Source organism: Salvelinus fontinalis, chromosome 9, assembly GCF_029448725.1.
Source record: "Salvelinus fontinalis isolate EN_2023a chromosome 9, ASM2944872v1, whole genome shotgun sequence".
In the NCBI taxonomy this organism is placed as follows: domain Eukaryota; kingdom Metazoa; phylum Chordata; class Actinopteri; order Salmoniformes; family Salmonidae; genus Salvelinus; species Salvelinus fontinalis.
In genome coordinates, this window is record NC_074673.1 from 19,993,137 (window position 1) to 20,017,001 (window position 23,865).

Below are 23,865 nucleotides of genomic sequence, written 5' to 3' on the forward strand. Positions count from 1 at the left end.
TGACATTCAGGTTATGTGTCTCCAGTGATGAAACACTTGACATACTCAGTATAGAATTTTACAGTAGAACTGTTCTCCTACCAGACATGAATATAAAATATTGTAACATACATGGGATAGGTGCAGTAAAATGTGTTGTTTTGCAGGGTCAGCCTTCCAGTAACTGGCCCAATGCTCTAACTGCTAGGCTACCTGCCTCCTAATACTCTACTCACCCATTATCTCCTTGGACTGCCCTATGACCTCATGGGCGTAGAAGGCTGGGAATATCCCCCTCTCTCCCGTCCGCATGTTGTAGCCTCTGTACCAGTAGTCATCCTCCTCTTCCTCGACATATAGAGGGTCATCCACATCCAGCTCCAACTCATCCACATGTCTGGGGATAAACCTGTAGGGGGCAGGAGACAGAGGTCAGAGGGTAGAGACACACACATTATTGGGTTTTAGTGAGGAGGAAGCAGCATCTGTCTGGGTATCAGGTGTCTCCCCGAGGAGAGGCTGTTAGCTGAAGTAACAGCAGAGACACACTTAGGGAGGGAGAGAAGGGGGAGGGGAAGTGCTGGATGATAGTAGTATATAGGCTAGGGAGATAAAAATGATTCAGTTACGGAGGAATGGAACAGGGGGCACAAACACACACAGAGTGATACCCAGGTGGTGACAGGCTGGTGTGAGTATAAATCAAATCAAAGTTTATTGGTCGCGTACACCAAGAAACAGGTGGCGAGTGGCGCAGCGGTCTAAGCCACTACATCTCAGTGCAAGAGCTGTCACTACAGTCCCTGGTTCGAATCCAGGCTGTATCACATCCGGCCGTAATTGTGAGTCCCATGGGGAGGCACACAATTGGCCCAGCGTCGTCCGGGTTTGGCCGGGGTAGGCCGTCATTGTAAATAAGAATTTGTCCTTAACTGACGTGCCTAGTTAAATAAAGGTTAAATAAAAATAAAAATAAAGCACAGATTTGCGGGTGCAGTGAAATGCTTATGTTTCTAGCTCAAACAGTGCAGTAATATCTAACAATAACAATACACAAAATTAAAAAACATATAAAAAATGTAATCAAAAAATATCAGTGAACAATAACAGAACGAGCATGTCAGTGTTTGGAATATAAATATGTATACATATAAATGCTGTGTATAGACAGTATATGAATAGGTGTTTACAGGTGTAGTTATATAGGATGAGCCATAACTAGAATACAGTATATAAACATAACGTGGGTAAAACAGTATGTAAACATTATTAAAGTGACCAGTGTTCTATGTATATAGGGCAGCAGTCTCTAAGGTTCAGGTGCAGGGTAGAGTACTGGATGTTAGCTAGCTAGTGACAGTGCCTAAGGTTCAGGGCAGGGTAATGGGCGGAAGCTGTCTAGTAATGATTGTTTAACAGTCTGACGACCTGGAGATGTTTATCAGTCTCTCGGTCCCAGCTTTGATGTACCTGTACTGTCTCCGCCTCCTAGATGGTAGCGGGGTGAATAGGCTGTGGCTTGGGTGGCTGATGTCCTTAAAAATATTTTTGGCCTTCCCGTCAAAACCGTGTGCTGTAGATGTCCTGGAGGGCAGGCAGTGTGCACCCGATTATGTGTTTGGCTGACTGCACCCCCCTCTGGAGAGCCCTGCTGCGGTGCAGTTGCCGTACCAGGTGGTGATACAGCCTGACAGAATACCCTCGATGGTGCATCTGTAGAAGTTAGTGAGGGTTTTAGGGGCCAATCCGAATTTCTTCAGCCTCCTGAGGTTGAAGCTTCACCACACTGGTGTCGGTGTCGAGGCACCATTTCAGATCCTCAGGAATGTGCACGCTGAGGAACGTGAAGCTTTTGACCCTCTCCACTGCTGCCCCGTCGATGTGGATGGGGGCTTGCTTTCTCTGTTGTCCCCTGTAGTCCACGATCAGCTTCTTCATTTTGTTGACGTTGAGGAAGAGGTTATTTTCCTGGTACCACTCTGCCAGGCCTCTCAACTCCTCCCTGTAGGCTGTCGCATCGTTGTTGGTAATCAGGCCTACCATTGTTGTGTTGTCAGCAAACTTGATGATTGAGTTGGATACGTGTGTAGCTATGCAGTCATGGTTGAACAAAGAGTACAGGAGGGGGCTCAGCACGCACCCCTGTGGGGCCCTCATGTTAAAGATCAGCGTGGCGAAGGTGTTGTTGCCAACCTTCACCATCGGGGTCGGCCCATCAGGAAGTCTAGGACCTAGTTGCACAGGGAGGGGTTCAGACCCAGGGCACTGAGCTTAGTGATGAGCTTGTATGACACTATGGTGTTGAAGGCTGAGCTAAAGTAGATTAACAGCATTCTCACATAGACATTCCTCTTATCCAAGTCGGATAGGGCAGTGTGCAGTGCAATGACACTTGTTTTGTCCCTGCCACATACACCTCATGTCTGAGCCATTGAATTGCAACTCCACTTTCTCCCTGTACTGTCATTTTACCTCTGTTAATTGCCTTACAGAGGTTATAGTTGGTCTGTTTGTACACGTCCATGTTCACAGTCACCTTGCCGTGGTTAAATGCGGTGGTTCAGGCTTTCAGTTTTGTGCAAATGCTGCCATCAATCCATGGGGATGGGTTTGGATAAGTCCTAATCGTCACATCAGGAACAACATCCTCTATACACTTCCTGATGAACACAGTCACAAGTCAATGTATACGTCGATACTATTCCCAGAGGAAATCCGGAACATTTCCCAGTCCGCATGATCAAAAGAGTCTTCAAGCATAGATTCCGATTGGCCAGACCAACGTTGAACAGTCCTTACCAAGGAGGCTTTCTATTTAACTTTCTGCCTATAGGCACGGAGGAGCAGGATGGAGGAATGATCTGATTTAGCGAAGGGAGGGCAGGGGAGGGCCTTATAACTATCCCGGAAAGGAGAGTAATAATAGTAAAGCGTGTTCTCTCCATGTGTAGCACATGAGATGTGTTGATAGCATTTCGGGAGCGTTTTACTCAGATTTCCCTTATTAATGTCCCCAGCTACAACGAAAAAATGCAGCCTCAGGATAGGCGGTTTCCAGTTTGTAGTTTCTTGAGCACTGTCGCAGTGTCGGCTTGGGGGGAAATAACACAAAAAATAACTGCTGAGTTGGCTAGGAGCTAGAAACAGGGCGACCGTGTCTGTCGGCGCAATCTTTTCTATATAGCTGTTACTCCTGCGGTGTCACTAGGGCCACAGCTGTAACCATGACAACTTCCCTCCTCTCGCTCCCCATTCCTCTCTTCCTCCCTCCATCTCTTCTTCCCACCCTCCCTCCCTCCCTCCAGACCACTGGTGATTCACCAGATTCACATTCTCCTACTGCACACACCCATCCTTTGTCCCATATCACCTACGGTCCATATTACGTGTGGGACTAAGAACAAAGATAAGAGATTATTATACTGTATGTTCTCTTACTATGATAACATTACAATAACCACAGGTTTTTGTCTGATCAGGATTTCAGATTGCTTGTTGTGTTGCTCTCTGTTTATATAACACAGTACGTATGTCTGTAAAGGATGTTCTGAATGCTATGGCTCACCTGTAGACAGCCCTGTGTGTCTGGTCCCTCTCTTCTCCATTGATGGTACAGGAGAACAGCCCAAATGACTCTGTACCTGCACAGGTAAACACACACCCCAGTGAGAACACCCATACACTTGTTGGGCGGTACATTAATGTAACCCATAGGACCTCTGTGTAAAATCTAAATAAATAATAACTGCATCTGTCAAAATAACTTATGTTGATGAAATTCTTGTTCTTCCCATTTGTAATTGACCATTAATTATGTATATGATCATTCATTAATGAAGTGAATGGTTAATGATGGTTCAGTGATCTTTTATCACGCTACAGGGAGAGCTAACATGGACACTCATTTATCATATGATTTATCAAATGAGAGTCAAAATGGTATGAAAACCCAAGTATAAGCTTCATTCGCCACTTTTTTCGTCACAACAATATGTTTGACTACAGCCCCTATCCCCCTTGCTAGTAGCTAAAATTGTTCAGGTGCTCATGGTTAGTTTGTAGTTAGTTAGTTGGTCTGTAGCCTACTTACTGGAGGATTGTGAGATGCAGGACATTAGCTAGTTAATTAATTAGTTAGTTCGTTTGTGTGTAGCCTACTTACTGGATGATTGTGAGAGCCAGAAAGTTAGTTAGTTACTAGAGGATTGGGAGATGCAGTAAGATAGTTAGTTAGTTAGTTAGTTAGTTAGTTAGTTAGTTAGTTAGTTAGTTACTGGAGGATTGTGAGATGCAGTAAGATAGTTAGTTAGTTACTGGAGGATTGTGAGATGCAGTAAATTAGTTAGTTAGTTAGTTACTGGAGGATTGTGAGATGCAGTAAATTAGTTAGTTAGTTAGTTACTGGAGGATTGTGAGATGCAGTAAGTTAGTTAGTTAGTTAGTTAGTTAGTTAGTTAGTTAGTTGCTGGAGGATTGTGAGATGCAGTAAGTTAGTTAGTTACTGTAGGATTGTGAGATGCCGTAAGTTAGTTAGTTACTGTAGGATTGTGAGATGCAGTAAGTTAGTTAGTTAGTTACTGGAGGATTGTGAGATGCCGTAAGTTAGTTAGTTACTGTAGGATTGTGAGATGTCGTAAGTTAGTTAGTTACTGTAGGATTGTGAGATGCAGTAAGTTAGTTAGTTAGTTAGTTACTGGAGGATTGTGAGATGCAGTAAGTTAGTTAGTTACTGTAGGATTGTGAGATGCAGTAAGTTAGTTAGTTAGTTACTGGAGGATTGTGAGATGCCGTAAGTTAGTTAGTTACTGTAGGATTGTGAGATGCAGTAAGTTAGTTAATTACTGTAGGATTGTGAGATGCAGTAAGTTAGTTAGTTAGTTAGTTACTGGAGGATTGTGAGATGCAGTAAGTTAGTTAGTTACTGTAGGATTGTGAGATGTCGTAAATTAGTTAGTTACTGTAGGATTGTGAGATGCCGTAAGTTAGTTAGTTAGTTACTGGAGGATTGTGAGATGCAGTAAGTTAGTTAGTTAGTTACTGGAGGATTGTGAGATGCAGTAAGTTAGTTAGTTACTGTAGGATTGTGAGATGTCGTAAATTAGTTAGTTACTGTAGGATTGTGAGATGCCGTAAGTTAGTTAGTTACTGTAGGATTGTGAGATGTCGTAAATTAGTTAGTTACTGTAGGATTGTGAGATGCAGTAAGTTAGTTAGTTACTGTAGGATTCTGAGATGCAGTAAGTTAGTTAATTACTGTAGGATTGTGAGATGCAGTAAGTTAGTTAGTTAGTTACTGGAGGATTGTGAGATGCAGTAAGTTAGTTAGTTACTGTAGGATTGTGAGATGTCGTAAATTAGTTAGTTACTGTAGGATTGTGAGATGCCGTAAGTTAGTTAGTTACTGTAGGATTGTGAGATGTCGTAAATTAGTTAGTTACTGTAGGATTGTGAGATGCAGTAAGTTAGTTAGTTACTGTAGGATTGTGAGATGCAGTAAGTTAGTTAGTTACTGTAGGATTGTGAGATGCAGTAAGTTAGTTAGTTACTGTAGGATTGTGAGATGCAGTAAGTTAGTTAGTTACTGTAGGATTGTGAGATGTCGTAAGTTAGTTAGTTACTGTAGGATTGTGAGATGCAGTAAGTTAGTTAGTTACTGTAGGATTGTGAGATGCCGTAAATTAGTTAGTTACTGTAGGATTGTGAGATGTCGTAAGTTAGTTAGTTACTGTAGGATTGTGAGATGCAGTAAGTTAGTTAGTTACTGTAGGATTGTGAGATGTCGTAAGTTAGTTAGTTACTGTAGGATTGTGAGATGCAGTAAGTTAGTTAGTTACTGTAGGATTGTGAGATGCCGTAAATTAGTTAGTTACTGTAGGATTGTAAGATGCAGTGAGTTAAACTGAACAAAAATCTAAAAACAACATGCAACAATTTCAATGATTTTACTGAGTTACAGATCATATAAAGAAATCAGTCAATTGAAATTATTTCATTTGGCCCTAATTGGCCCTAATCTGGCCCATTTGGCCCATTTGGCCCTAATCTATGGATTTTACATAACTGGGCAGGGGTGCAACCATGGGTGGGCGTCAGGGGAGTCAGGCCCAGCACTGGGGAGTCAGGCCCAGCAAATCAAAATTAGTTTTCCCCCACAAAAGGGCTTTTTTAAAGACAGAAATACTCCTCAGTTCCATCAGCTGTCCGGGTGGCTGGTGTATCGATTTCCCATAGGTGTAGAAGCCGGATGTGGAAGTCTTGGGCTGGCGTAGTTACACATGGTTTGCGGTCGTGAGTCCGGTTGGACGTATTGACAAATTCTCCAAAATGACGTTAGAGGCAGCTCATGGTAGAGAAATGAACAATAATTTCTCTGGCAACAGCTCTGGCAGACATTCCTGCAGTCAGCATGCCATTTGCATGCCATTTCCATTTGCATCTGTGGCATTGTGTTGTGTGACAAAACTGCACATTTAGAGTTTCCTTTTATTGTCCCATGCAGAAGGTGCACCTGTGTAATGATCATGCTGTTTAATCAGCTTCTTGATATGCCACACCTGTCAGGTGGATGGATTATCTTGGCAAAGGAGAAATGTTCACTAACAGGAATGTAAACAAATTTGTGCACAAAGTTTTAGAGTACTTAGCTTTTTGTGCTCATGGACAAATGATTGGATCTTTAATTTCAGCACATGAAACATGGGACCAACACTTTACATGTTGCATTCATAGTTTTGTTCAGTATTAGTTACTGGAAGATTGTGAGATACAGTGAGTTAGCTAGTTAAGGAATTAGTTAGCTAGTTAATTTGTAGCCTGCTTACAGAGGATTGGGAGGTGCAGTAACATTGTTAGTTTCAGTACCTTCAGAAAGTGTTCACACCCCTTGACCTTTTCCACATTTTGTTGTGTTAAAGCCTCAATTTAAAATGGATAAAATTTAGATTTGTGTCATTGGCCTACACACAATACCCCATAATGTCAAAGTGGAATTATGTTTAAGGAGTCAATAAGTATTCAACCTGTCACGCCCTAAACATAGAGAGCTTTTATTCTCTATGTTGGTTAGGTCGGGGTGTGATTAAGGGTGGGTTATCTAGGTGAATTCTATTTCTATGTTGGCCTAGTATGGTTCCCAATCAGAGGCAGCTGTTTATCGTTGTCTCTGATTGGGGATCATATTTAGGTAGCCATTTCCCCATTGTGCTTTGTGGGATCTTGTCTATGTATAGTTGCCTGTCAGCATTATTCTAGCTTCACGTTTCATTTGTTCGTTTTGTTGTTTTATTCTTTGAAGTTTTCTATTCAAAAATAAAGGATGGAAACATACCACGCTGCATCTTGGTCTACTCCTTATGACCGTAGACGAATGTGACACAACCCCTTTATTATGGCAAGCCTAATAAGTTCAGGAGCAACAAGTCACATACCAAGTTGCATGGACTCACTCTGTGTGCAATAATAGCATTTAAAAAAAAATAATGACCACCTCATCTCTGTACCCGACACATACAACTATCTGTAAGGTCCCTCAGTCGAGCAGTGAATTTCAAACAAAGATTCAACCACAAAGACCAGGGAGTTTTTCCAATGCCTCACAAAGGGCACCTGTTGATAAAAATACAAAAAGTATAAATTGAATATCCCTTTGAGCATGGTGAAGTTATTAATTACACTTTGAATGGTGTATCAATATACCCAGTCACTACAAAGATACAGGCATCCTTCCTAACTCAGTTGCCGGAGAGGAAGGAAACCTCTCAGGAATTTTACAATGAGGCAAATGGTTTAATGGCTGTGATAGGTGATAGATGAAAACTGAGGATGGATCAACAACATTGTAATTACTCCACAATACTAACCTAAATGACAGAGTGAAAAGGAGGAAGCCTGTACATAAAAATGATTCCAAAACATGCATCCTGTTTGCAATAAGGCACTAAAGTATAACTGCAAAAAATGTGCGAAAGAAATTAAAGCATTATTTTTGGGGTAAATCCAAAAAAATGCATCACTGAGTACCACTCTTCATATTTTTAAGCATGGTGGTGGCTGCATCATGTTATGGGATACTTGTCTTTGGCAAGGACTAGGGAGTTTTTTTAGGATGAAAAAAGAAACGGAATAGAGCTACGCACAGGCAAATTCCAAGACGAAAATCTGCTTCAATCGCTTTCCAACGGACATTCTGAGCCAAATTCACTTTTCAGCAGAATTCTCCTTTCAGCACAATAAACTAAAACACAAGGTCAAATATACAATGGAGTTGCTCACCAAGATGACCTTGAGTGGCCTAGTTAAAGTTTTGACTTAAATAGGCTTGGAAATCTATGGCAAGACTTGAAATGGCTGTCTAGCAATGATCAACAACCAACTGGGCAGAGCTTGAAGAATTAAAAAAAAATAATATGGTGCAAATATTGTACAATCCAGTTGTGCAAAATACTTAGAGACTTACCCATAAAGACTCACAACTGAAATCGCTGCCAAAGTTGATTCTAACACTTATTGACTTATGGGTGTGAATACTTATGTAAGTGAGATATTTCTGTATCTCATTTTCAATACAAAAAAAATCTAAAAACATGTTATTGTGTGTAGATGGGTGAGAATGAAACACTTATTTAATCAATTTTGAATTCAGGCTGCAACACAAAAACATGTGGAATAAGTCAAGGGGTATGAATACTTTCTAAAGGCACTGTGGTTAGTTAGTCTGTTAGTGTGCATCCTACTTACTGGAGGATCGTGAGGTGCTGTTGACAAACACGTTGAGGAACTTCTTGGAGAAATGCATGTCAGCCTCGGGGGAGGAGTCTTCTGACGAGCTGAGGAGTTCTGGCTGCACCACTCCGTTCCCCCGGCCGTTCCCCACCTCCCCCGTCCCAAGAGGGTCATCATCGCACAGTGTAGACAGCTCACTGTCGTCACTCAGCACTGAAGTACACCTGGGAGGGACACGGTTCACACAGGTTAGTAATTAAACAACTACATGTACTTTAAATGAAGTCCACCTAAACCCTTAATGAAGGTGGGCCCTTTCTGTAGGTACGTACCGCCTGAGGCTGACCAGCTCCAGTGTAGTGTTCTCATCCACCACCAGAGTGTACTTCATGGAGTCGTACGCCAGTCCATCATCATCTGGCCTGGACCGCAGGGCCTGCAGGGGGAGGTCCCTCACACACAGGGGGGGGTCCTGCTTTGACAGGGGGAGGTCCCGGACGCTCTCATCGATAGGCGGGGAGCTGTCCAGGTATTGATTGCTGCCACGATAGGATGACTGCTTCCTCAGGCAGCTCAGGAATGGGGAGCAGTCTCCTTCCTCTTCCTCCTCCTCTTCCTCATCGTTGTCGGTGGAGTAGGTGAGGCTGAAGCATCGGTTGGTCTGGGCCGTGGGGATGTCCAGCGTCATGCTGTGTTTGACCGTGGTGATGCGTTCCAGGGAGGCCGTAGAGCGTCCGGTGGGCTTGGTCTCCATCTCGCGGCCCTCGTCCTTGTCACTCGCTACGCTCTCACTCAGACTGGGAGAGTCCAGTTCCTTCCTCCCCTCCAGCATCATCAGGTCATTATCAGGCTCCACAATAACATCCATATCCTCATCCTTCTTCTTGGTGTTTTTGCCTGATTTAGGGCTGGTGAAGTCTTTCTCAGAGTCCTGAGTGTGGTTGTTGTCTGTGGATACCCTGTTGCCATAGCGCTCCACTATCACCGGTCTGATGGTGTCAGCTGTAGGATTGTTCATGTACAGACAGGAGCCAAATCTTTCCTTTGCTTTCCCTGCATTCCCTTTGGGTGGCTCTGCACTCTTCTCCCTCTTATTTCTATCCTTCCCTTCCTTCCTCAGGCCCCTCCCTTCTTTATCCTCCTCCTTCGAACTCTTCGTCCCAGATTTCTGCATTTGTTCGTCCGTGGCTTCGGTGAACGCGTCTGGCTCGATGTCCGAGGAGGGTGAGATGGTGTCTGAGATGGACACTGACCTCTTGAAACAGTCCTCAGGACAGCTGATTGGATAAGACCCCTCCGAGATCATCTTGTTCACCAGGTTGCTTAGCAACCAGGGTGAGTCTGAATTCTCGCTCAGCTCATCCTCGCTCTCCGACTCGGACCCTCCCTCACTGTTCCCATCGTAGTCGTCAGCATGGGTGGGTATGAGTCTTGGTCCTACTGGCAGGTAGAAGGAGCGTTTGAAGCTCTCCAGGCTGTGGTCTGGTTCTATCTGGAGGACCATCTGTCTGGACATGCTGTCCTCACAGCGCTGGGCTGGGGGCAGGGTCTCATCTGGGTCGGCCTGGTGCTCATAGGGCAAGTCATTATCATACCCATCATCTACACTTTGTAGGCCCATCAGAGCCTGGCCGTCATCATAGGGCTCTGGGGGTAGGATGAGGGAGTCAGCAGGGGAGGGGGTGGCCAGGGTGGAGGAGAAAAGTTGTGAAGGTGAGGGTAAGGGTGAGTCCTCTTTGATGGAGTCTGGCTGGCCAAGGAGGAGTGATACCTTCATTCCCACAATTCCACTGTCCTGTTCTAACTCGGTGTCCGGGTCCAGTTCCTGATCGGAGGTGGGTGAACTGGCCTCCTCGATGGAGTTGGTGAGGTGGGAGGAGCGTCCACTACTACTGTCATCACTGGTCAGGTCCAGCTCTGTCTCTGAGATGGAAGAGATCATGTTGGAGACCAGGGGTCCTCCGCAGGCGAATGCTGCCTCAAGCTCCCCTTCGATGTCTGAGTCAGACCCGGGAGAGCTCAGGTCCTGGTCTTGGTCTGAGTTGGTGTAGCACCGCTTGGCGTTCATGTCAGCAATACCCGGGTCCGAGGATGGAGAGTTGGAGTCATTGGCCACCTCATTGGCTGCACCTGGACGCTGGCTCTGATCAGTGCTTCGGGATTGGTCGAGAACATCAGAGCGGCTTGATGACATGTAGCTGGAGAAGGAAGCCAGCTCAGAGGGCTCGATGGAGGGGAACTCAACGTAGACTGAGCTCTGGTTCTCCTTACACACCATGTCATAGGTCTCCTTACACATAAACTCTACGTCAAAATCTTTCTCCAGCTCCTCATCTGACAGAGGGGTGTCAGCTCCGTCGTTCCCCCCGATGGGAGCAGTGGAGGACAGGCATCGGCTGGTCCCATCTGGGTCGTTCTCCAGTTCCGGGTCTAGGCCTGACTCAGTGGTGACCGTGTAGGTGTCGGTGGCACGTCGCTGGGTGGACGTGCAGGACCGTGAAAGTTTGTGGTTGTGGTCAGCGCTGTTGAGGTCGTGGTCAACCTCAGTGTCAGAGCATTGGGATTGGTCATCCAGGGATGGAACTCTGAAGATCAGAGGGTCAGCTGAGGAGTTAATGACCTCATTAGAGCCCGGGTGAGACTTGTGTTGACCGAAGGAGCCTGTTGGAGAGAGGGAGATATAGGGGAAAGGGGAGACAGGGAAGAGAAAGAGTGAAGATAGATAAAGAGAGATGGTAGAGGGTGAGGGAGAAATGACAAATGAGAGAAATGAGAATTGATCATGTGAGCATTATAACAATAGCAGATTTGAACCAGAAGTCACCAAAGTGGGGATGGCAGTGAGGGGAGCATGAGATAAACCGACCTATGCAAACTATCCTTGTGTTGCGTCCAAACACTCAATAACAAATGAATTCTCACAAATTGGACTAGGAACTATTGGTGTCAAAATGGAGCCCATTTATTAGAGAATCCCAAACGAAGTTTGCCAAAGTCTTTATCTATAGCTCTGGCCCGTGAGGACAGGACGACTACACTTTCACATCACGTCACTTCATGTTTATGGGGGATGATGACCTCTGAACTCTGACAGGCAGCCATTTTGTTTGTTACCGTATTCAGGCCTCTCCCGTCTGTTGCCTTCCATGTCGCAAAGGAGGGGCCTGCGAGGGGACTGGGGGTAGGCGCCCTCCCCTGCCTGTTTGGGGGGAGTACCTTTGCTCTGGGACCCTGGGGCCTGGGGGGCTGGTTGGGAGGGGCACTGGCCCGTCACGTGACTCCCATCCTCCAGACAAGAGTGGGTTGGAGACAGACGACCTGCAAGCAGAGGACAACAGCTTTCTGTAACATTTAAAGACACAGCATCTAAAGACAATACTAAGAGGTAGATAAATGATCATATAAACATTTGTAGAAAAACGTTTCCTTAGAAAGCTAGGGCATTCCTTCATAAGCAATCTTTTCTATGAACTGTTCCGTCAGGAAAGGTGGGTCCCATGCCGCTGATTAACATTACGCACCGCATGGGTCAACTCCGCAACAGCTCGCTGTATGATTGTACCGATCCACAGCTTTGAAGTAAGCAGCGATTTGTTAACCTTGCAGCGGAATCCAGGGGTCTGACCCAATGCAGGGAAGAGGATCAGCATCTACCCAGACCTGAGTAACCAAACTGCTAAAACAGAGGGAGTCCTACTACGAGGTGAGATCCCAGCTACGCAAGCTAAATTAACTGAAATCCAACTTGTTATTGGGACAGACATGAACACCATTCGGGACATGCGGGACAAATCTGAAAGACCAACTACAATCCACACACAACCAAGGTTATCCAACATATACTCTCTGATTATCTGATTAGTAAGAATATTTAGAAGATAAATAGACAACGCAGAGGACAAGAGGTCAAAAGCACTAAAAGTCAATAGCGTACTAACGGTCAATAGGGAATTATCAATGGAAATAGTTGGTTTTCAGTTCAACATCTGTTAGGAATGTCAGTCCTGAACTTATAGCTACGTGTGGCACGTTCTCATTGGTCCAACCTGAAATAGGATATTTGTTATTTGGCAATTAGCCCAGTTTTATTGCAAGGAATTCTAATTGGTCAACCCCAGGGATGAGTTATAAAACTACATCATGTCCCTTAGTTCTGTGGAGAGAACCACAGGACAGAATCACAGGAGAGAATCACTGAGGACAGGGGAGCATGAACATCTACCATCTACCTCCCCGCATGATTCATTTTTTAAATTATATATTTTTTATTTCACCTTTATTTAACCAGGTAGGCTAGTTGAGAACAAGTTCTCATTTGCAACTGCGACCTGGCCAAAATAAAGCATAGCAATTCGACACATACTACAACACAGAGTTACACATGGAATAAACAAAACATACAGTCAATAATACAGTAGAAAAATAAGTCTATATACAATGTGAGCAAATGAGGTGAGATAAAGGAGGTAAAGGCAAAAAAAAGCCATGGTGGCGAGGTAAATACAATATAGCAAGTAAAACACTGGAGTGGTAGATTTGCAGTGGAAGAATGTGCAAAGTAGAAATAGAAATAATGGGGTGCAAAGGAGCAAAATAAATAAATACAGTAGGGGAAGTGGTAGTTGTTTGGGCTAAATTATAGATGGGCTATGTACAGATGCAGTAATCTGTGAGCTGCTCTGACAGCTGGTGCTTAAAGCTAGTGAGGGAGATAAGTGTTTCCAGCTTCAGAGATTTTTGCAGTTCGTTCCAGTCATTGGCAGCAGAGAACTGGAAGGAAAGACGACCAAAGGAGGAATTGGCTTTGGGGGTGACCAGTGAGATATACCTGCTGGAGTGTGTGCTACGCGTGCTACGAGTTAACACAGTGTCCAAAGAGGGGCCAGAAGTATACAGAATGGTGTTGTCTGCATAGAGGTGTATCAAGAATCACCAGCAGCAAGAGCAACATCATTGATCTATACAGAGAAGAGAGTCGGCCCGAGGATTGAACCCTGTGCTACCCCCATAGAGACTGCCAGAGGTCCGGACAACAGGCCCTCCGATTTGACACACTGAACTCCATCAGAGAAGTAGTTGGTAAACCAGGCGAGGCAATCATTTGAGAAACAAAGGCTGTCGAGTCTGCCAATAGGAATGTGGTGATTGACAGAGTCGAAAGCCTTGGCCAGGTCGATGAATACGGCTGCGCAGTAATGTCTCTTATCGATGGCGGTTATGATGTCGTTTAGGACCTTGAGCATGGCTGAGGTGCACCCATGACCAGCTCTGAAACCAGATTGCATAGCGGAGAAGGTACGGTGGGATTCGAAATGGTCGGTAATTTGTTTGTTAACTTGGCTTTCGAAGACCTTAGAAAGACAGGGAAGGATACATATAGCAGTTTGGGTCTAGAGTGTCACCCCCTTTGAAGAGGGGGATGACCGCGGCAGCTTTCCAATCTTTGAGAATTTCAGACGATACGAAAGAGAGGTTGAACAGGCTAGTAAAAGGGGTTGCAACAATTTCGGCAGATCATTTTAGAAAGAGAGGGTCTAGATTGTCTAGCCCGGCTGATTTGTAGGGGTCCAGATTTTGCAGCTCTTTCAGAACATCAGCTATCTGGATTTGGGTGAAGGAGAAATGGTGGGGGCTTTGGCGGGTTGCTGTGGAGGGTGCCGGGCAGTTGACCGGGGTAGGGGTAGCCAGGTGGAAAGCATGGCCAGCCGTAGAGAAATGCTTATTGAAATTCTCAATTATAGTGGGTTTATCGGTGGTGACAGTGTTTCCTAGCCTCAGAGCAGTGGGCAGCTGGTGCTCTTATTCTCCATGGACTTTACAGTGTCCCAGAAGTTTTTTGAGTTAGTACTACAGGATGAAAATTTCTGTTTGAAAAAGCAAGCCTTAGCTTTGCTAACTGCCTGTGTATATTTGTTCCTAACTTCCCTGAAAAGTTGCATATCACGGGTGCTATTGGATGCTAATGCAGAACGCCACACAATGTTTTTGTGCTGGTCAAGGGCAGACAGGTCTGGAGTGAACCAAGGACTATATCTATTCCTAGATCAATTCTTTTTGAATGGGGCATGCTTATTTAAGATGGTGAGGAAAGCACTTTTAAAGAATAGCCAGGCATCCTCTACTGACGGGATGAGGTCAATGTCATTCCAGGATACCCCGGCCAGGTCGATTAGAAAGGACTGCTCGCAGAAGTGTTTTAGGGAGCGTTTGACAGTGATGAGGGGTGGTCGTTTGGTCGCAGACTTATTACGGATGCAGGCAATGAGACAGTGATCGCTGAGATCTTGATTGAAAACAGCAGAGGTGTATTTGGAGGGCGAGTTAGTTAGGATGACATCTATGAGGGTGCCCGTGTTTACGGATTTGGAGTTGTACCTGGTAGGTTCATTGATCATTTGTGTGAGATTGAGGGTATCAAGCTTAGATTGTAGGATGGCTGGGGTGTTAAGCATGTCCCAGTTTAGGTCACCTAGTAGCACAAGCTCAGAAGATAGATGGGGGGCAATCAATTCACATATGGTATCGAGGGCACAGCTGGGGGCAGAGGGAGGTCTGTAGCAAGTGGCAACAGTGAGAGACTTGTTTCTGGAAAGGTGAATTTTTAGAAGTAGAAGCTTGAATTGTTTGGGTACAGTCCTGGATAGTAAGACAGAACTCTGCAGGCTATCTTTGCAGTAGATTGCAACACCGCCCTCTTTGGCAGTTCTATCTTGGTGGAAAATGTTATATTTAGGGATGGAAATTTCAGTGTTTTTGGTGGTTTTTCATACTCCTTGAATAAGAATAAACCTTCCTCCCCCTCCCCCTAAATCTTTCTCCCCCTGATTTGCTTTGGGGTCTGTGCTATTAAAGAATAACATCAACTGCTAACAACCTCATTGATGCCTGGCGAGCTCATAAACCTAAAGCAAAAAAGTACACTTTCTATTCCAACAGGCAGAAAACATTATCTCGAATCGATTTAATACTATTATCGAGTTTTCTTTTTTCTTGATATGTTGGAGAGCCATGTTTGCTTGTGGAAAGGTGGCAGAGTTAGAGCGGTCTTCTCCCAAAAACGGTCTTCTCCCAAAGACGTCTATAGCGTCCGAACGGTTTGGGCTACACACTAATGTGGACAGCTGAGACTCTCACAAACATGATGATGTTCTCCAGGATGCCCACAAGCCTCACAAGACTTGTCTGAAGATCCACGGTACCAGTTAAAAAAATGTATGTAAGTATATATGTAGATACAGTAGTTTAGTGCCTAAAATAAGGGAATAAATACATGAAAAAAAGTTACCTGTTTTTTCTTATATCTCTCAGATATTTTTTTTTACTATCTGTTGTTCCATGTAGTGAATCTGTTATTCAATGCGTTTCTATTGGTTAATAGCAGTAATGCCAAATTCAATGTTTCATCCAATAATTGTTTTACATAATTTTTTGATACCTTTAGGCAATGGTTCCCAAACTTTTTATAGTCCCGTACCCCTTCAAACATTCAACCTCCAGCTGCTTACCCCCTCTAGCACCAGGGTCAGCACACTCGCAAATGTTGTTTTTGCCATCATTGTAAACCTGCCACACACACACACACTACACAATACATTTATTAAACATAAGAATGAGTGTGAGTTTTTGTCGCAACCCTCCTCGCGGGATGTGTCAACGAGCTCTTATAGGACCAGGGCACAAATAATAATATAATAAAAATCAATAATTTTGCTCTTTATTAGCCATCTTACATATAAAACCTTATTTGTTCATCAAAAATTGTGAATAACTCACCATAGGTTAATGAGAAGGGTGTGCTTGAAAGGATGCACATAACTCTGCAATGCTGGAGGTATTGAAGAGAGTCTCAGTCTTAAATAATTTTCCACACACTTCATTCTAGTGAGGGTCGAGAATCAACTCTCACATACAGTTGAAGTCGGAAGTTTACATACACTTAGGTTGGAGTCATTAAAACTCATTTTTCAACCACTCCACAAATGTCTTGTTAACAAACTATAGTTTTGGCAAGTCAGTCATGACATCTACTGTGTGCATGACACAAGTCATTTTTTTCAATTGTTTACAGACAGATTATTTTACTTATAATTCACTGTATCACAATTCCAGTGGGTCAGAAGTTTACATACACTAAGTTGACTGTGCCTTTAAACAGCTTGGAAAATTCCAGAAAATTATGTCATGGCTTTAGAAGCTTCTAATAGGCTAATTGACATCATTTGAGTCAATTGGATGTGTGCCTGTGAATGCATTTCAAGGCCTACCAATTTCCAAACTTATGAAGGTACCACGTTCATCTGTACAAACAATAGTACGCAAGTATAAACACCATGGGACCACGCAGCCGTCATACTGCTCAGGAAGGAGACGCGTTGTCTCCTAGAGATGAATGTACTTTGGTGCGAAAAGTGCAAATCAATCCCTTAAAACATAGCGCAACTATGTTTAATGTGCTGGACAAAATTGAGGCTATGAATAAGAAGTTAGAGCTCTTCTCTGTCTGCATTAACAAGGACAACACAGGTCTTTCCATCATTGTATGATTTTTTTGTGCGCAACTGACCTCAAGAGTCCCTGTAATCCTAGATTCAGATCATTAGGATGAGAAAAAACATCACCCAGATAGGCCAGTCGTGTGAGAAACTCGCCATCATGCAAGCGGTCAGACAAGTGAAAATGATGGTCAGTAAAAGTAAACTTTAAGCTCGTCTCGCAATTTAAAAAAAAACGTGTATATACCTTGCTCCTTGATAACCAGCGCACTTCTGTATGTTGTAAAAGCATCACGCTGTCCATGATGCAGAAAATATACGAGAGTTCAAAGTTAACCATTTTCACTGTCGTGTCCAAAACGACTTTCAAGCTGTCAGGCATTCCCTTGGCAGCAAGAGCCTCTCGGTGGATGCTGAAGTGAACCCAAGTGGCGTCGGGAGCAACTGCTTGCACGAGCGTTACCACTCCACTATGTCTCCCTGTCATGACTAGAAAATCTCCAGTTAGGAGAAATGAGTAGCCCTGTGCCACCACCGCAACGACCAGATGCTCTCGGGCTATGAGAGAAGAGCAGCTAGAGTAGCAGTGTTCTCTGGGGTGATCCATGTCTCCGTCAGGGCCAAAAAGTCAAGGGAGTGAAGGGCAGGATAAACTGAGATGAACTCTGCGTTCTTGACCGCAGATAGGCAGTTCCAAATGCTGCCAGAGACTAGGAATTCCACATATATATCATCATAAACTGGGAAGTTCGACCCCTGAATGCTGATTGGCTGACAGTCGTGTTATACCATAGGTATGACAAAACATTATTTTTTACTGCTCTAATTACGTTGGTAACCAGTTTATAATAGCAATAAGGCACCTCAGGAGTTTGTGGTATATGGATAATATACCACGGCTAAGGGATGTGTCCAGGCACTCCGCGATGCGTCGTGCGTAAGAACAGCCATTAGCCGTGGTATATTGGCCATATACCACACCCCCTCGTGCCTTCTTGTTTAATTATAGAATATGCATACAGTGCACCCACACAATGTCTCAAGAAATGTTTATCTTTTTAATACCTTTAAACACTAAGTATACCTCATTTCAAAATAGGCCATCATCACTGTCAATTGTGAATTATAATTCTTCACGTTTTACTGGTGATATGTCCAAACTGCATCTGCATGCCAATCATTTGATCTCAATCAGTTTCATAGGAATATGCATTTAAATCTTCTTCAATTACTTTTTCGTGAGCAAATTAGAGCAGATGGTGTTAACAAACTATAAAGCCTTCCTGTATTTTGTTTCAATCAAAGTAAATTCTGCCTAGTAGCGCACGCTGCTGAGTGTTGGCTGCATGATAAAAAAACGTGGACCATTCAGCTAACCATCCTAAAATGTCATAAGAAATTACTAAGGTGTGGGTTTTTGTCTAACAGTAACATTATACTAAGCTATTAGAATACTAATTAATAATTATGTGATCTTCCAAGACATTGATTCAGCTTTGATCTAATTTTACTAAAGGAGCACCATTGTGAGAAGTGGCAGAGCAATGCACCCGCTGCACCGAACAAGCTCATTGAAGCACACTTAGCCTACTCTTTTGTCTTGCACAAAATTTGGTGATGCAGAAACGAGAGACCACATGTTTTATGAAAATCTGGGAATATTTGACCAAGGAACATTTCTGGTTGGTCTCAGGAAATGTAAAACAGTTAGGAAGGGAGGCTTTTAAAATGGGTTTGAGTAAGGTAGAAGCAAAGATGGCCATGTATAGCCTCACAAGTTTGACGAAATGACCTTTGTCAGAAACACACTTTTTTTAAGTAGTTAAGGCTAACTGTCCTCGCTAAGTTTAGCTGGAATGTACCCCGAAAGGATTTGAGAAATGTGATTGGTTGACGATAGGCCTATGACATTGGTCTAAGTCTCATCTTGCGCTGCTCAGAATATCAGATCTTAACAACGATTGGAGTGTTTAACATCACCAGTATCACATCTTTATGATATATATCTTTCATAAGCGCAACGTAATTGTAATAGACAGGTCGGAATGGCTGACTGAAAAAAGAAAAAATCAAACTTTGACATTTTTTATTACTTTTGTTTAAATATGTTGATAAAATGCGGGCATGATTTTTGGTTGCGGGACGCAGGACAAAGGGACAAAAAATGTATATGAATTTGTGTACTGTGCATGTAGCCTCCCAAACAAGAAAATGTAAAAAAGTATACATTTATTTTTTTAAATACTTGAACATTTGGAGGACATTTGGAGGAAATAAGCTGCTAGGCGTTGGCAGTGGATTACTATTGGATAAGTAATGAGTAGGGGGGAGTGGTAACAGTATGACAGCATAGTACTCACCCTGTGAGGTAGGGTTGCGTAGAGAGTCCTGCCAGCTGCCCTTCTTTGGAGAAAGACTGCTGTTGTTGTTCAGTGAGTCCTGAGAGAGAGAGAAAAAGAGAGAGGTCAGCATAATTTACCAAATCAGAGGAGAGCAGAAAGCAAAATCTGGTGTTAAATGTGATAAGGTTGGAGGTTGATTGTGTGCGTGCATGTGTACCTGTGAGACAGTGGTGGTGAGGTTGAGAGTGGTGGGCCGGCTCTTCAGCGTGCCAAGGGTGGGGGAAGAAGGAGGGGAAGCTGTGGGAGAGGGAGGAGTGTCAGGGTCCACCTCGTCTTCATCTTCCTCATCCTCCTCATCCTCGTCATCGATCATCTCAAACTCCTGGAAGTCGTCCTGGAAGGAGCAGACCGGGTGGTGCATATTGCTCTTCTCCAGAATCAGACAGTCCTGAAAGAGAGATAGACAGATAGAGAGATAGAGAGAGAGAATAAAAAGGGGAGGGGGAGAGACATTGAATGACTTGCGGTAAGGAAGAGATTGCTTTAACAATATTTTTACACTGTAAGCCGCTGAATTGCCATTCTGTCAGCAATTTTCAAATGCTAGTATGAACAAAAGCAACAACCCCAGAGTCACCTTGCAATAATTTTCAGAGAAAGGTGTGGGACAGGTAAACCCATAGCAGCCTACAAGAAGAATATAACACTATAATCAAGCACTGCAGTATACGTATCAGCGTTCAAACACACATCAAAGCACTGCAATCAACAGTGAATAAGCGACTCCAGGATGCTGGACTTCTAGGCAGAGTTGCAAAGAAAAAGTCATATCTCAGACTGACCAATAAAAAGAAAAAATTAAGATGGGCAAAAGAACACAGACACTGGACAGAGATATGGCTTTTTCTTTGCAACTCGCCTCTTCACTGTTGACGTTGAGACTGGTGTTTTGCGTGTACTATTTAATGACTTCTTAGGGCTAGGCCCCTTTTTCTCAATTTCCACATGAATGATGTGCCCAAAGTAAACTGCCTGTTTCTCAGGCCCTGAAGCCAGGATATGCATATAATTGGTACCATTGGAAAGAAAACACTTTGACATTTATAGAAATGTTAAAATAATGTAGGAGAATATAACACAATAGATATGGTAGGCAAAACTCCAAAGACAAAAAATCCAGAATTCGTTTTCTTTTAGAGACGATCCTCTTAGAAAGGCAAGTAAAAGGTCATAGCTCCCTGGCTTGTAACTTCAAAAACGAATAAGAAATATCAGTTTTAGTACAGGGACACAGTCTTGGAAATTCGTGTTTGCGCGCGCCATAAAGACAGGACACACCTGCTAAAATCGGTTTCCTATTGAACATACTTCTTTCCGTAAGAAATATTATAGTTTGATTACATTTTAGGTTATCTGAGGAGTATATAGAAACGTATTTTGACTTGTTGAAACTGTTTGTGTGTGTCTCTTTGAGGAGCGATCCCCAGTTCTCAGGTTCCCAAGGACATCCCTCCTAGTGGGTAAAGACAGAGCTGCCATTCCCTCCTGTTACAAGCCTTTCAGGCAGCCTGGCGGAAGCAGAGCCCTTCTGCTGACTGGGGAAAACCAGAGGGATGTTATGAAGGAGTTTCACCTCACCATCATTACATCCAGAGAAATGAAATTAGTCTGCAGTGTCGGTCACAAGTATTCTGCTAATGGACATGCACATAGATCGGACTTTCAGTTCAGGGTTGTTTCTGATCTGAATACTAGCTATATTGCTTACTGAAAAGTTCAGTGAACCTGAATGTAACCTGGTTTGACAGGGTTGGGTTTTCTGAAAGAGAGAGAGGGAGAGTGAGAAAGAGAGAGAGAGAGAAGCCTTCTCTAATGAACATGGCTAAAACAGAGGCTGTTAGCCATAACACAACAGCACAGCTACAGCAAGAAGCCCATCACAGCTCATATGGGCTGAGTTAAGCTTCCGTAAATGGAACGTAATTCCCTTTTGATGCGCTTTCCTCTCTATGCGTAATCTGACCTTGAACTTCATCATGAGAAGAGCATGCTATTCACCTAGAACTTGTTCGGGGGGGAGATCTAAGAAATTAAGGTGTAGCGGAGGTGTGTCCACAGATACACAGTATTCTGATCTTGTATCATTTTAAATATTAGCCACTATCGGGAGCCACCGTCAGTAATACCACATACATTTATAACTGTCACTTTAGTGATAGTTTCCTCAATTTGTAGCTTATATTTTGCAACATTCCAATTCATTCTGATTATCTTTCTTTCCTCTCAGGTCTGTGTAGTTGTTCCTGAGGGTCGCTAACATTAGTGGACCATATTAGGCAATGTTGTGCAATAATATGGGACATGTAGCCTATTTGAATCATTATGGAAGTCAGACCACACGTAGCAGGTTAAACCTGGAGCCTGGCGCATGGTTCAAGACGACTGGACCATTGTCATACAGTTCCATGATTAGTAAGGATTAGAGTACATTTATAGGATTATTGTTCAACCCCTATTGTACACTTTTTCCCCACCTTCCAATATCTCATGGATTGAACTTTAATATGACAACTTTCAGGATGAATCAAACCAGTGTATTTTGTATTCATCACTATACAGTATTTAGTGTGTAAAGGCTCTCCAAACCACTCATACATACTTTCCTAACTCCAAAATGTGCCTAAATAACCTACAATATGAGAGTATTTTTACGTTTACCAGTTGGTGCTGAAACGGAGACGAATATGTATATAACCTCAGCAAAAAAAGAAATGTCCTCTCACTGTCAACTGCGTTCATTTTCAGCAAACTTAACATGTGTAAATATTTGTATGAACATAACAAGATTCAACAACTGAGACATGAACAAGTTCCACAGACACGTGACTAAGAGAAATGGATTAATTGGGGGGGGTGTCAAAATCAAAAGTAACAGTCAGTATTTGGTGTGGCCACCAGCTGCATTAAGTACTGCAGCGCATCTCCTCCTCATGGACTGCACCAGATTTGCCAGTTATTGCTGTGAGATGTTACCCCACTCTTCCGTCAAGGCACCTGCAAGTTCCCAGACATTTCTGGAGGGGAATGGCCCTAGCCCTCACCCTCCGATACAACAGGTTCCAGACGTGCTCAATGGGATTGAGATCCGGGCTCTTCGCTGGCCATGGCAGAACACTGACATTCCTGTCTTGCAGGAAATCATGCACAGAACGAGCAATATGGCTGGTTGCAATGTCATGATGGAATGTCATGTCAGGATGAGCCTGCAGGAAGGGTACCACATGAGAGAGGAGGATGTCTTCCCTGTAACGCACAGCGTTGAGATTGCCTGCAATGACAACAAGCTCAGTCCGATGATGCTGTGACACACCGCCCCAGACCATGACGGACCCTCCACCTGCAAATCGATCCCGCTCCAGAGTACCTGCCTCGGTGTAATGCTCATTCCTTTGACGATAAACACGAATCCGACCATCACCCCTGGTGAGATAAAACCGCGACTTGTCAGTGAAGAGCAATTTGTTGGCAACGTTGTTGCCGGTGATGTCTGGTGAGGACCTGTGTTACAACAGGCCTGCAAGTCCTCAGTCCAGCCTCTCTCAGCCTATTGCGGACAGTCTGAGCACTGATGGAGCCAAACAGAGCATAGACTGCGCCGACAGAGATGGCCGCCTCGCTTCGCGTTCCTAGGAAACTATGCAGTATTTTGTTTTTTTATGTGTTATTTCTTACATTGTTACCCCAGGAAATATTAGGTTTTATTACATACAGTCGGGAGGAACTATTGGATATAAGAGCAACGTCAACTCACCAACATTACGACCAGGAATACGACTTTCCCGAAGCGGATCCTCTGTTTGGTCCACCTCCCAGGACAATGGATCGGATCCCAGCCGGCAACCCAAAACAACAGCGCCACAGAAGGGGCAGATGGAGCGGTCTTCTGGTCAGGCTCCATAGACGGGCACATCGCGCACCGCTCCCGAGCATACTACTCACCAATGTCCAGTCTCTTGACAACAAGGTAGACGAAATCCAAGCACGGATTGCCTTCCAGAGAGACATCAAAGATAGTAACGTTGTTCATTTCACGGAAACATGGCTCACTCGGGATACATCATCAGAGTTGGTACAGCCACCCGGCTTCTTCACGTATTGCGCCGACAGAAACAAACATCTCTCTGGTAAGAAGACAGGCGGGGGTGTATGCCTTATGATTAACGAGACGTGGTTGTGATCATAACAACATACAGGAACTCATGTCCTTTTGTTCACCTGACATAGAACAAATGCCGGCAGCATTATCTACCAAGATAATTTTCTTCGATCAT

At 43.8% G+C, this 23,865-nt stretch overlaps 1 protein-coding gene across 2 annotated transcripts in view; it reads right to left on the minus strand.

Moving 5' to 3' along the window:
* Positions 1–23,865, minus strand: part of mapk8ip2 (mitogen-activated protein kinase 8 interacting protein 2) — a 141,705-nt gene that overhangs the window by 6,348 nt on the left and 111,492 nt on the right. The window contains exons 3-9 of one of the 2 annotated variants that reach the window (XM_055933658.1): positions 19,752–19,982; positions 19,553–19,631; positions 11,917–12,018; positions 9,033–11,361; positions 8,716–8,924; positions 3,545–3,620; positions 216–388 (exon numbers count right to left, since the gene is read on the minus strand). In XM_055933658.1, coding sequence (XP_055789633.1) covers positions 216–388; positions 3,545–3,620; positions 8,716–8,924; positions 9,033–11,361; positions 11,917–12,018; positions 19,553–19,631; positions 19,752–19,982 — 3,199 coding nt within the window. Of the gene's footprint in view, positions 1–215; positions 389–3,544; positions 3,621–8,715; positions 8,925–9,032; positions 11,362–11,814; positions 12,019–19,552; positions 19,632–19,751; positions 19,983–23,865 lie in introns of both variants that reach the window. The other variant, XM_055933657.1, reaches the window with a different exon arrangement.